At 39.9% G+C, this 13,989-nt stretch overlaps 1 protein-coding gene across 3 annotated transcripts; it reads left to right on the forward strand.

The window, feature by feature from the left end:
* The first annotated feature begins 305 nt into the window (after window positions 1-305).
* Window positions 306-13,952, forward strand: siae (sialic acid acetylesterase). 3 transcript variants are annotated; one of them, XM_061781895.1, is made up of 10 exons: window positions 306-476; window positions 5,703-5,904; window positions 7,391-7,545; window positions 7,912-8,050; window positions 8,122-8,290; window positions 9,511-9,596; window positions 9,674-9,807; window positions 10,350-10,504; window positions 11,929-12,115; window positions 13,594-13,952. In XM_061781895.1, the coding sequence occupies exons 2-10, from the start codon at window positions 5,778-5,780 to the stop codon at window positions 13,858-13,860; spliced, it is 1,419 nt and encodes a 472-aa protein (XP_061637879.1). In that variant the 5' UTR covers window positions 306-476; window positions 5,703-5,777; the 3' UTR covers window positions 13,861-13,952. The 3 variants fall into 3 exon arrangements, with proteins under 3 accessions (XP_061637879.1, XP_061637877.1, XP_061637878.1); XM_061781893.1 differs by having other exon boundaries at window positions 307-476; window positions 5,740-5,904; XM_061781894.1 differs by lacking the exon at window positions 306-476 and adding an exon at window positions 734-2,909.
* Window positions 13,953-13,989: the final 37 nt, after the last annotated feature.

Here is a 13,989-nt window from a genome sequence, read left to right on the forward strand (position 1 = left end):
TGTGTGTACATTAATGAACAAAATGAACTTAAATGATTTTAGCAAATGCCTGCAATTTAACAAAAAGTGACAAATTTAAAGGGGTCTGGTCGGTGTGTCTGTGTGTGTGTGTGGGTGGGTGTGTGTGTGTGTGTGTGTGTGTGTGTGCGTGCGTGCGTGTGTGTGTGTATGCAGAGCAAAGAGGGAACTTTTTTGTCTGTGTGCACGTGCATGCACTCTCCCTGTATATGTGTGTAAATCAGTCCACTCTCTCTCTCTCTCTCTCTCTCTCTCTCTCTCTCTCTCTCTCTCTCTCTCTCTCTCTCTCTCTCACATGACACAATTGACCACAGTAGACAGACATCCTGCAGAACTTATGCACGTGCTCCGAGATTCTCCTAAACTGTCATTTCTGTTGTTGGGCTACATACTTCTCATGTCGGTCATGTGTTTTTGTGTGTTGGCTCTCCTGGTTTTTGCTTCCTTTCAACATAGTGGTGAGTAAAAACACTTTCTGTTTTCCTTCATCAGCGTTGAAGTGCACCGTGTTGAAGAAAATGGAGGTTAACTTGATAACAACAACAAAAAGCCATATCTCCTAGCGCACCCTGAATTTGCACTTTGCACGCAGTCTTTGCGATCATCGTTGTTCCTCCTGCTGAATTCCAGTATTGGCTGACTGCCAATAGATATTTTCATTTTGTGCATTACTCAGATTAGTTTTATGCGGCATTTGCGGTAACTGTTCAGTCTCCAGTCCAGTCACGCACGATTAGCGCGCAGTTTTGAGTAGATATCCTAATCCAAGGTGTTGGCATGACAACAATATTTGTAAAATAAATACATCAATGATTAATACATAAATGTATTAAAAAAATGTTTAAAAAAAACAATGCACAGGACATTTGGATGTTGATATATTTTTGTGACCCACCCAGAACAGGTCTGTAGCCCACCTATTCACCCCCACTACACTAAACCAGTGTTTCCTAACTTTTATTGAGCCAAAACACAATTTTACATTAGAATTTTTTCACCAAACAAAAATGTCACAAAAAGTATGAATACTTGAGTAATGATGATCTCATCTAACTTAATCACAAATTGTGTGAAATTTGGGCCTGTTTAATTGAACACAAAGCTATAGCCTACTGGCAGTAGTGTATTTAAGTGACATTTGGCAGGCATTTGTGAGGTCACACATTGATGTTGGTCAAGCCCTGGCTCTCAGTTTCCGCTAAAATTCATCTGAAAGCTGTTTTATCGGGTTGTGGTCACTACTCTGTTAAGGCCAGGCAGGTTGAAGTATTGTAAAACTTTCTCATCCATGTCTTTATGGACCTCGTTTTGTGCTCTATTTAACGGTTGCATTCTAAATGTATCCATGATGGTGCTTTACACTTCATATGTCCATGATTGTTTATGCACCTTTGAAGTGATTGATGTGTCATGTGTTATTGTTATGCTGTTTAGTGTCAGTTATTATAGGACCTTTATTCTGTTGCCTCTTTGAGGTAGCAAACATGTAACACTAAGGCACAGCGGAAAAACAGCAAGTAACCAACTGTATATAAACAGTGACAACATGCTCACTACTTTTGCGGTGTGTGCTCGTGTCTTCATGAGTTCACGTGGTCCCTTCAGAACGCAAAGACCGCATTAAGAACAAGCATCTCCCGATTCCAGGGCCCTCATTTATTAAGCATGTGTACGCCCAGAAGTGTGCGAAAAGAACATTTCCACGCAAAGTACGGGATTTATCAAGTTGGACTTATGCGTGGGGACGTGTGCAAATTTACACACAGCTCTGAGCATGCGTACACTCAAAACCTTGTGGTAGAACAGTGAAACTACACATAGAATGCTCTAAGAGGGTCAACAAAGCCATCCAGGTGCACATTCTGCTCCTGTCGCCACTGGGACCTTTTAGCGCAAATTTGGAGACATACGCGGCATTTTAGAGTCGACACTAAGCGGAATCATGCCGATGTGCAATTAATTCCCTGGCCCCAATTTAAATCCAGTTGCCATACAGATATCACCAAAAAGCCAAAATTAAACAAGGCTTTCCCAAACATATAGTTGGAGGCATAGATTGCACCCACATTTCAACTAAAACACCATATCACACAACAAATCTAGCTACGTGAACATGAAAGGATTTCATTCAATGCACAAATAATCTTTGATTCACATCCCCTGGAGGAACGCACGATTCATCCATTCATTCTACAGAATAGCTCCTTGGATGTGTGCCTTGGGAGCTGTGGTTAAAGATGGCTGGCTGTACGTATGATGACGTGTCCCCAGTAATGCTTGCAATACGGGAATCCATAATTGCTTGTCCTCCTCTGGTTATTTGAAGATAATTCCGTCAGTGGGCTGTGACACATTTTTTTGTCATTGAGTTTGATGTGAAACCATTTATTTTCATTTCCGAGACTGGTCTTTTTTCTGATCGATACAATTAACAGCAGCGGCTAAATTCTCCAACCCTCCCACATAATATTTTCCTGTTGTTAGTAACACCTGCGTTAATTGTTCCAAACTGTATTTTTTTGGTTTGTTTCAGTAACCCATAAAGTTAAAGCTGTGTTACATTTCCACTTCTCAGACAAGTTCCTCAATCAATGACAGTTTCACTGTGATATTCGTTTCCTACGCCCTCTTTTTGTGAGAGGGAAGTCAATGCCTGCATTCTTAAAGAGATTATTGCTACCATATATGGTCAATTGGAGGCGTTTCTCAATGCAAATTAGGCTAAATGTGCGCAAGCGTTGCATTTTAAAACAGGTGGGATTAGTCAACACATTACTTACTGGTGTGTGTCTGACAGGTTGCCACACGTTTGATAAATACAGATTCTTTTGTATTTGCACGCATACTAAATTTCACTCCTCCGAATGAATTCACAACCAGCCGTGAACAAGGTATTCGTGCTTGGATATTATTTTCACCATGGGGAATTGTTACTGGCGGCACGGTGGCTGACTGGTTAGAGCGTCAGCCTCACAGTTCTGAGGTGCGGGGTTCAATCCCCGTCCCCGCCTGTGTGGAGTTTGCATGTTCTCCCCGTGCCTGCGTGGGTTTTCTCCGGGCACTCCGGTTTCCTCCCACATCCCAAAAAACATGCATTAATTGGAGACTCTAAATTGCCCGTAGGCATGACTGTGAGTGCGAATGGTTGTTAGTTTCTATGTGCCCTGCGATTGGCTGGCAACCAGTTCAGGGTGTACCCTGCCTCCTGCCTGATGACAGCTGGGATAGGCTCCAGCACGCCCGCGACCCTAGTGAGGGAATTGTTACTACCTGTATGTGGCCCTGTTTTTTGACTGTTGTAGTTTTATGCTAATTGTACCAATTGTATTGTTATTTGAATACAGTTTTCATGGTGTGATGGAGATTGGATGGCTTCATAAAACCAGTTCCTAGAAAACAATTTGTGTTTGTCATGCTTGCGGGAGAATTCAGTCATGTTGTAACAAAGTGTTCCCACAAAGTTGGGAGCATGGAATTGTCAAAACATATTGGCCCCATAGTTCAAGTGAAAGGAACTCATCATTTCACATTTCAAGACATATTGGACAATGCCATGCTCCCAACTTTGTGGAAACGGTTTTGGAATGGCGTCTTCCTGTTCCAACATGACTGTTTGAGGTCCATTAAGACATTATTTCTTTATTGTAAAGTATATTGGGTTTCACAGCAGCGCGGTCAACTAGTTATAGCCCTTAGTTCTGAGGTTCGGGGTTTGAATCATGCCACTTCTTGGGTGGAATTTGCATGCTCTCCACATGCTTGTGCTTCTTCTACCAAACATATTTGGGAAAATGTGTTATCATATATCTTTGGACATAATTCCAAAAGGTATGTTTGAGGAAAACACAACACCGCTCATCAACAACAAAACAACACACTGTATGGTGCTGGCAGCCTCATGCTTTGGGGCTGTTTTTCTTCACCTGGAACTGGGGCCTTCGACAAGGTAGAGGAAATGTTGAACAGTTCAAAATAGCTGTCTGTGTTATTTCAAGGCTTCTTATTGCAAGTTATCGGGTATCGGCGATAACAGCCACCGATACTTAAGCCCCAAAAATATCTGACATCGAGTCAGTCCTCCTCGCCTGTAGTTGGCGCTACACTCCGGCGGTTTGACACATTAGTGAATCATCATGTGCATCAGAAAGAAAAGCATTCACAATTATGTCGTTGTGTTAATTGCAATTGTATGTATCAAAAGAACTAGTTGTATTGGTACTCAGTATCGGTGAGTACTCAAAAGTGAATACTTGTACTGGTACCGGTCTGGGAAAAAAAGTGGTATCCAACATCCCTAATTGGAATAAGCAGAGTCTGAATGTAGATTTGAAGGTTTGATCCCTGAGGGACAGCAGATGTAAGGGAAGTGTGGAAGAACTCATTTGGTGCATTGTTGTTGGTCTCTGAGATATGAAGCATTGGAGTGTGTATGTCAGGAACACTCCTGGAGGAAAGATGGGAAATAAGCGCTACATGACTGAAAGCTTATAGTGTAACTCTAGGAGAATATGTAGAAAGCCATTATCAGTACACTGGGGAGTTCATCGATCGCACATTAAGAAGCTACCTCAGTGCTGCTGCTGCTGCTGCTGCCACTCTGCCAGGTCTGGTAAAGCAAGCTATCACAGTGGATAGAATTTACGTAGATGATGCTTTTACTCATGTCTCATAACAATGCCCGAAGAAAGAGAATTGCAGTACTATTTCAACCTTCCAATATGAGGGAGGGGCTAAATCATAAAAATTAAATAAAATAATTACACTAAGTCATACAATTATCTTGGAGAATAAAGTCTCATTTCGGATACTGAAATCAACATTTTACCAATATAAATCACAGAAGCAATCGCAGTAGTAACTGTAGTCTTTATTTAAAAAATAAATAAATAAATAAATTACAATTAGTATGCCAATAAAGTCTTAATTTCAATAATACATTTGGAATGTTTCCAAAATAGTAGTAATAGAATTGTTTTGAGAAAAAACTCCCTCTAGTCCAATTGGACTAATAACTGCACTCTGCAAAGGCATATGAGGCCCACCCTAAATCATAAAAATATAGTACTATGAAAATAAAGTCATGAGAATTAATCCTTAATCATGATAATACAACTGCAATTTTAGGAGCATAGCAGCTCAACTTTACAAGAGGAAAGTCATCACAAGTGTTACAATAGTAAGTACTCATTGTATTCTACAGTACAAAGGAATATTAGGGCCACGCTACATAATAATATGAAGAATTTATAGCACAGGAATAAAGGAAAAGAATAAGTCTCATTTTTATGAGAAAAAAAAGCCTTAGGTTCCAATAAATTTGATACTTTATGAGAATAAAGTCACAATTCTACAAGACGTTTTGAATTATCACTCTAGAAATTGGAATACTGACTGCTTATACCAAAAGAACAAAGACAAATTATTTAAAGAATACACTTGTAATTACAAGAACAAACGTACAGTAAAACAACGTTAAGGGCATGAGTACTGTTTCCTTTAGACTGCTATGTTTACATAATGTCAACTACTATTTTTTAATGGTATGGCCCTAATACTCCACAGTATTGTCAGACCACTATTATTTGAATACATTCCCTAATGCATTCTTTGTTTCTCATGTAGCAATGGTCAGGGGTAAATTGTGATATAAGTGCTAACTAAGGATTTATGGGTCAACATGTCAGGCTTTCTTTGAAGAGAACCCTTGGCCCGTGTGTCTAGATGGAGATTTTGGCTTCGCCTCCTACTATGGCGACCACATGGTGCTGCAGAAGTCTCCGGAGAGAGCGATTTTGTGGGGTTACGGCAGCCCTGAGGGTGCGCAGGTCACAGTCTACGTGTCAGGAACCATGAAACACAAAAGCTCACCGGTCACAGTGGAGAAAGGTAAATGTAACCTGTTGCGGGAGGTTTTGTGTAAATGTCCACAGAGCTCTAATTAAGAAAACACACACACACAAAAAAAGGAGGTCAAACTTATCCTAACAGAAGCATAAAGACACTGTGTACAATTTGCTTGAAAGTAATAATGATATAAAGATCTTTGCGTTGCCTGCATCCATGACAACTGATGTGTGCCCGCTATATCTCAGATTTTTTTGGTAGAACATATGTCTATTGTAGAAATCACTACTATATTGCGGAAGTCTATGGTTTACACCAATAATTTTTTTAAATCGTTTTTTACTGAGCAGCGAACCCATGCACATTTGCGGTGCGGTATTTGTGATTTTACCTATTCTATCTTTTTTTTGAGGGGGGGGGGCATCCTCTATTATTCACTGAAAAACATTTGTTGTTTTTGTGCTTAGGCCAAAGCAGTACTGTTATTGCTTTTGCATTAGCACAAAACACAGCCATCAAGGAAGTATGTTGAAGTGAGTTGTGACATTCACACATTCACACAAAGAAAAATAAATAGTACTCTACAATATTGAACTTTTAAAAAATATAGTAATAACATAACAAAATATAATGTAAATTAACATTAGTAAGTGACTCTGTTAGCGAAAAAGTTATATTAGTCATTTTTCACAGAGTATAAATATATGCCTGTGAGTATTGTCTGTCTACATGTGTTGCTGCACAGTTTGTGTTAAAATCTCCATCGCTTATAGTGTTATAACACTGCCACATAGGTTCTATTCGTTAGCTTGTCGATGTTTCCCCCCCATTTTGTGTTAGCATTGAGCTAGCGGACTCGTGGTTGTTAAATACACAATGTGTAATCCTGTTTTGTTTAGATTGACAATAAATTTCAACTGGGCGTGGCATTGAAGAATTGTTACCTGCAAAACTGCAGTTTACTGAGAAACTGAGTTGAATTGAGTTCACTGCCTTGCTATCTCAAATTTCTGAACAACAGGTGAAAGCAAAAAAATCAGTCAAACCACAGCTCGTTCTCAAAAAACCCACTGTACTTAGTTACTGTAATGCTCTATAATGTGGGAAAGGAGAGCCACAATCACAATACACTTTTCAGCCATTTATTGAACACTAAAACACCAAAAATGCAATGTGCACACTTAAGCAGGAGCTAGTGTGGGCCACAGCTCACGCAAGACACTCACACACTGAAATCACATGCCACACCAAAAGGCCACACCTCTGTAAGGTACATATTTAACATAGACACTATAACGTACAGTGTTTTCTATACATGATATGCTTGCATTTCTTTGTGTATGTTCAAATATGTTTACAGTGTTAAAATAAAGGTGTTTTAATGAATCTAATTGCCTCTAAAGCGTGTGTGAGGGGTAAAACAAAAAGAAATACTTTTCATACAGTGTCTCTACATCGCAAATTTTCACTTAAGCGTGTGGGTCTGAATGGAGGTTAACTGTTAAGCATTACTGTCCACAATATGCAGGCATCTGGCGAGTCACCCTTGACCCCATAGAGGCCGGTGGTCCGTATAATGTGACAGCAGCTCTTGAGAACAGCTCCGCCACTCTGACCGATGTGCTGTTTGGGGACGTTTGGCTTTGTAGCGGCCAGAGTAACATGTACTTTAAAACATCTCAGGTAAGCTAAAGCACTGAAAATTCATGATCGAATGGTTGAACGATTCATACAATGTAAATGGGGGGGGTCCTTAATTTATGTCCGATTGCACCGTAGTCTAGCTCTAACCTACTCTCATGCAGTGGTAAAAACACATTTACAGTAATAATTTGCATGATAACAACTCTTGGGCATAAATATAAAACAGTCATTGAAAAACCTCAAGTACGGCAGTAACTGAGCATGCCTTCTTGTGCTGTGTGTCAAAAGTGTCTTACACCACGTGCTGTTCGTAACCTCGAAGTGGGAACATTGTAAACTGAGGACCCCCAGTACCATCAAACTAGGTTAAGTGTCAAAAATGTAGTTATTTCTTATCTCCATTAGATTTTCAATGCATCTGAGGAACTGGCTCTCGCATCCAAGTATCCTCACGTGAGGACTATTATGGTAGCCTTGAAGATGAGTGACACTGAGCTAACTGATTTGATTGGAGTCAATCTTCCATGGTCTGTGCCTGAAGCAAGTAAGGAAGTGGTTTATTTTTTTCTACATTATAGTCCAAAGACTAGTTTTAACAGGGCAGTGTGATTCCAGGTGGTCTGTCAGAGTTCTCTGCAGTGTGTTGGCTCTTTGGACGTTACATGTACGAGAACCTGAAGTACCCGATAGGACTGGTGGAGTCCTGTTGGGGGGGCACACCCGTTGAAGCCTGGTCATCTTCAAGAGCACTTCAGCAATGTGGACTGGACCAGAATGAAAAAAGGTAGGTACAGTGTACACATTTTTTGCCTTGGCATGCGAGGAGCACAAACTTCAGATACAAGCGCTGTATGGTGGCAGGTGCCTCACTGCACATCAAGCAGCTGTTTGGCAGATGGGATGAGTAAATATTCTTCAAAAAAGAGGCTCTAAGCTGTTCAGTGCCACTCCAAGCTGAATGTTACTTTCAAAATAAACATAAAACAAACCGTATTACACGTTGTATATTTAAAACAACCACATAGCTTCAACTACCGCAATGCGAACATACAATGGGAAACACGGGTTAACAATTAGCATCTATGTGGCGGCATTGTTACCCTTTAAGCAACGGATATCTGAACACAAACTGCAGTAACACATGAAGACTGATAATATAGCAATACTCACAGGCATATATTCTTTAGCCGCTGCGAAGAACGGTTAATATTACTGCCGCACTGAGAAGCCGAGAGATGAGTCGAGCCTCCAGTCCCGCATAGCCGTATGTTTGTCTTATACTGACCCTAGGTGGCCAAGGTGCACACACCAGCATGAAGAGCACAGTGTGCATTGAAGGAGAAATTGTGACAATAACTGTTTAAGTCGTTTTAATTGTACTACTGAATGATTTTATTAAGTATAATATTATAGAGTATTATTTTTCTCTTTAAAAAACATTTAAATTGTTGTTTTTGGGAAAGCTGAACAGATTAATGGCATTTTCATGCGTTTCAGTGGTGAAAGATGATTTGAGATGTTTGGAGTTGCGAGCATCGTCATGGAACAAATCAAACTCTTATCTAAAGGTACCACTGTATACTCCATCACATACTACATCCAACCAGCATATATCCCACCAATGAATCAAACAAAGTAGAGAAACAGACGCAACACTGCACACGATTATCAATAAATAAGGAACAATTGGTTTTGAATCCTCACCTAGTCACAGACCGAGGTGTCCCTTTTCATTTGATACTTGCTGATTCCTTGCTGATCAATCAATGGACTGTTGTGTGTCTAACTCATCACCACTACAGTATGATACTCCTATGGAAGGCTGTGGGAAAAAAAATGGAAAAAGCATGTCATCATTATTGGCTTTACATCATTTTGCTAATGGTTAAGTATCAACATGAGTCGAATCAGTGCTGCGCAGTGGAAAAGGGGCATCAGTAAGCCAAACTGAATTGCTCGGTAAATTGGCAGAATCTAAAAGGGTCTTAAAATATTTCTCCTCAGTTCACAAACAGACAACTCTGTCCTGTGGAATGCAATGATCCACCCACTGCTCAACATGACACTCAAAGGAGCCCTCTGGTACCAAGGTAACATGCACAACCAGAATCTCTTCAATGGATGCAAACACACTCGATGCATTGATGGAGATGTTTTACTTTTTTAGGTGAAAGAAACACTAATTATCATCAAAACAAGTACAACTGTTCTTTCCCTGCCATGATTGATGACTGGAGGATGGCATTTCACCTGGGCTCAGGTGGGCAGACTGCTGTGGACTTTCCCTTTGGCTTTGTCCAGGTATTTTTACAAGCAATGTATTATTTTTAAATATAGTGGGAGCCTTTCCCAGATCAGCTATCCTATTGGCCAGAAATGCCGACTGCACCTTTCGCATTATCCATCCATCCATCCATTTTCTGAGCCGCTTCTCGTCACTCGGGTCGCGGGCGCGCTGGAGCCTATCCCAGCTATCTTCGGGCAGGAGGCGTTGTACACCCTGAACTGGTTACCAGCCAATCGCAGGGCACATACAAACAAACAACCATCCGCACTTACATTCCCACCTACGGGCAATTTAGAGTCTCCAATTTACCGACCATGCATGTTTTTGGGATGTGGGAGGAAACCGGAGTGCCCGGAGAAAACCCACGCAGGAATGGGGAGAACATGCAAACTCCACACAGGCGGGGCCGGGGATTGAACCCAGGTCCTCAGAACTGTGAGGCAGACGCTCTAACCAGTCGTTCACCATGCCGTCCCTTCCTCATAATCTTTTAGATAATTAGATCTTTTAGATCCTTCTAGACACTTGACTCCTCCCTGACTTCTCCCTGATGCAGCTGTCCACTAACATAAAAGGCTCCACGGATGACGGCTTTCCAAACATCCGCTGGCACCAGACAGCTGACAAAGGCTTTGTTCCCAACTCTCGTCTGCAAAGGACCTTCATGGCTGTGGCTATGGATTTACCGGATGAGACTTCACCGTATGGCACGTAAGAAAATGGTAGCGTATACTGTACATAAAAGTGACTCAGAAACGACCACTGGGCCTTCGTAATGTCCCTCAAGTACAGTGGAACCTCTGTACATGAATGACCCTGTTCATGAACAAGTCAGTTTTTTTCAAACAAATGTTGCTTAGGTTCACAAACTGCTTCAGTTGGCACAGTCACTGAGCTCCATACTGCCCTAAATTATTTTACCCCCAAAATTTGAGACGGTGTAAGTAAATTTTTCATTCATGCTTCATGTTTCTGAACTTGCTAAGCAGTTTGGTTTGGTGAAATCTACCATTTTTTTTTACTAAATTCATACATTCAAGGTAAACTTAACTTGGTTCTTGGGCTGGAAGGGATTTATTCTATTTTCATTCATTTTAATGGAATATTTGCATTTGGTCTCAGAACGAATTAATGTAATTTCTCGTGTATAATGCGCACCCCCAAAGTTGACCTCAAAATTCTGGAAAACCCTACTACCTATGTATAATGCATTTTTATACTGCATGATTTTGCTTCTACCTATATAATCAAAACAATAAGTATTATCTCGATTTTATTTTTTTCAAAGAATGATTCTGAAGTTAAGCACTTTATTTGAACACGTAATACTTTCTGTTTACTTGCTCTTATTTTGAAATTCACAGCCCTTCTTTTATTTAGTAAATGAGTAAACACAGAATTTTGCTCATGTTTGATTACCCAGGCAGAATTTTTAAGGTATGTACGATTCTTTAGAGAAAACATGGACCAGGCGAAACATTTCATTTTATTTTAATGGGATTCAAATTAAACTGTCAAATTTCAGAAAAGCATTATCATTAAACAAAACATAACTATAAAGAAATTAATGATGCTGTTCAATCATCAGTCGTATTTAAAAAAATAAATAATTTTAATAATAATAATAAATAAAAAAAACAAATTCTGCCTGGGTATGTAAACTTGTGACCACAACTGTACATATATGCAGTCATACCCCTGTCATATTGGAATGAAAGTGTACGGTACACCTTTTTCATAACCTCTAGGTGGCGGTGTCATATTGGAATTAAAGTGTACCACTTTTTCATAATCTAGATGGCGGCATACATTTTATAAAATGTGAGTTTTTAAAAATTTCCCCTATACTTATGTATAATACGCGCTATTGACCAAAATGCGCATTATACATGACAAATTATGGTAAATTTGTGAACAGAAGTTCCACTGTATATATACATTTCAATATACATTTTGAAGAAAACTTTATATGCTTCAAAGTACTGTACGTATAGCTCTAGTAGGGTTCACATGACATCTTCGAAACTCACATTGATAGCACAAGAAATAGCTTACTGACTCCCAACTTCCCATTTGGACTCACCAAACTGTCTCCTACTTGGGTGATGTGACATGACCCTGTGTGTAATGTGCAGCATCCACCCTCGTGACAAGCAGGACGTAGCATACAGACTGACACTTGGAGCACGAGCGGTGGCCTACAATGAGAAGGATGTGGCCTTCCTTGGGCCTTTCCCTAAACAAATCCTGTCCACTCCGATGTATGTCAACATCACCTACGACACAGCCATCGCTGTCAAGCCATCTAAAGATATCTTCGAGGTAATCAACAGTGATGTCGGGAGGCTTATAAAACCTGTAATAGCCTCAAGCCAGTGATTCCTAGCGCGCCTTGAGAGATCATTGGGGTGCTGCGGGAAATCCAATTTCACTTAATTGTTCTGAAAATTATTAATTAAAGGTCTTCGCTAATGCTCCGAACTTTGGCCTCTATTTCATATTTCTGTACTGAAAACAAATCTTAGCATACAAAAAAAGAAAAAAAATATTTTAGGCTTACTTTCTGATGGTTTTCAGATTTTGGCTGGCCCACATTATACTGTTTGTATACGTCATTCAAAATCCCCAAATTAATAAAACAAATCACTCACCGGCATGATAAAGTGCAGTGGGCACAAAGGTTCACGCTGCCTTGTGGAAGGGGCCGTACGGGCAAAGCCGATGCGTCTTCCCTACTGGCGGGTGCGCCATCCATAACAACTGCTGTTCGTCCAAGCCAAGCCACCATACGCGTTTGCAACACTATTAACGGCAGTGAATATGTCCATGTTTTTGGAGGACAAATTTTCGGAACTCCTCATGCACTTTAAATGAACTGTCAACGGTTCTTTTCTTAATTAAAAAAAGAAAAATGCTGTTTTTGTACTTTTGTTGAGATCGGACACTGTAAACTACAGCATCGTGGCATCCAATGCTGAGCTTTTTCCATAAGGTCGTTAATCGTTTTCCATTAGGAGTGTTTATATTTCCCATAGTTCATTGAATATATTTCTTAACTGTCTGGTTAAATTTATGTTGCACATTATGAAACTGTGACTGGAACTTGTGTCCCAGGCAGAACAATTAAATGTTCATAAGGTATAATCAACAAGTATCACCTGTTGTCATTCATTCAACAGAATAGCTTTGTGTTAAACAGGCCCACACTTAACACTGAGTAAGAAAATCTGTAAAATCATTTTTTCAATATAGAGCTGTGCGATTTGGACATTTTTATATCGCGATAATTATATCACGATCTAATATTTTTCCTTAAAATTACATGAAAAAAACCTAGCAATTTTCAAATATATTTTTTTTACATTTATTCATTAAATACATATAGTATTTTGTAACACAATAAAATGAAAGATTAATACAAATATGCAATAGCCAAATACCATTTAAAATATCTGTTAGTGCATCCACATTCTCAAGGAATACAGTAAGGTGCAAAGAATTTAAATAATAGAACACTTCAAGTAACATTCAACTATGTCTACCATATAACCAGAATTTTATGAACAAGGCCCTGGTTTACCCGATTGTGGTGTATCAGTCTGAACACTAAGGGGAATCACGTAAAAGGAGTAGGTAGAGAAGAGACGAAGATTAGTCGTGTGGTTGAATACTATTTACCAGTGGTCCCCTACCACCGTTCTCAAAGGCTGGGAAACACTGGCCTGAATAATGTACTATAACCATAAATTGGTTGAAACAAGTAAATTTTATCACTGAACATTATCGTTCTATTTGTCAAGATCTGCTGCTCGCCGTCACAGGCCCCATGTGGGCCTGAGTCCCTCTGGGTTCCAGCTCCTATCATCCAGTGGGCTCCCACCACCATCCAGATAGCAACCAGTGTATGCACATCCACCACTGAAGTAGCAGCTCTACGATACGCGTGGAAAGACTGGCCGTGTGATTTTAAGGCATGTCCTGTCTATGGCGCAAACGCTATGTTACCTGCGCCCCCTTTCCTTATCAATCGCTATCAAATTTTTTGGTCAGTCTCTGTAAATTATTAGTTGCTGATGTGTAGCCTGCTTTGTATGAAATTCTTGCCTATTTCTAGAGATACTATCCAAGACTATGCATGCCATGTTTTTTTTTTTTTTTTTTTAATTTAAATAAAAACACTTTACCACACAAATGAC

The sequence above is a fragment of the Phyllopteryx taeniolatus genome, chromosome 8, assembly GCF_024500385.1.
Source record: "Phyllopteryx taeniolatus isolate TA_2022b chromosome 8, UOR_Ptae_1.2, whole genome shotgun sequence".
NCBI lineage: Eukaryota > Metazoa > Chordata > Actinopteri > Syngnathiformes > Syngnathidae > Phyllopteryx > Phyllopteryx taeniolatus.

Excerpts from the sequence above, each read along its gene's own strand:
- siae (XM_061781893.1), top strand. The coding sequence starts at position 314 with ATGACACAATTGACCACAGTAGACAGACATCCTGCAGAACTTATGCAC. Across the intron at positions 9,808-10,349 it reads TTCCCTTTGGCTTTGTCCAG|CTGTCCACTAACATAAAAGG; the intron begins GTATTTTTACAA and ends TCCCTGATGCAG. Across the intron at positions 12,116-13,593 it reads CATCTAAAGATATCTTCGAG|ATCTGCTGCTCGCCGTCACA; the intron begins GTAATCAACAGT and ends CTATTTGTCAAG.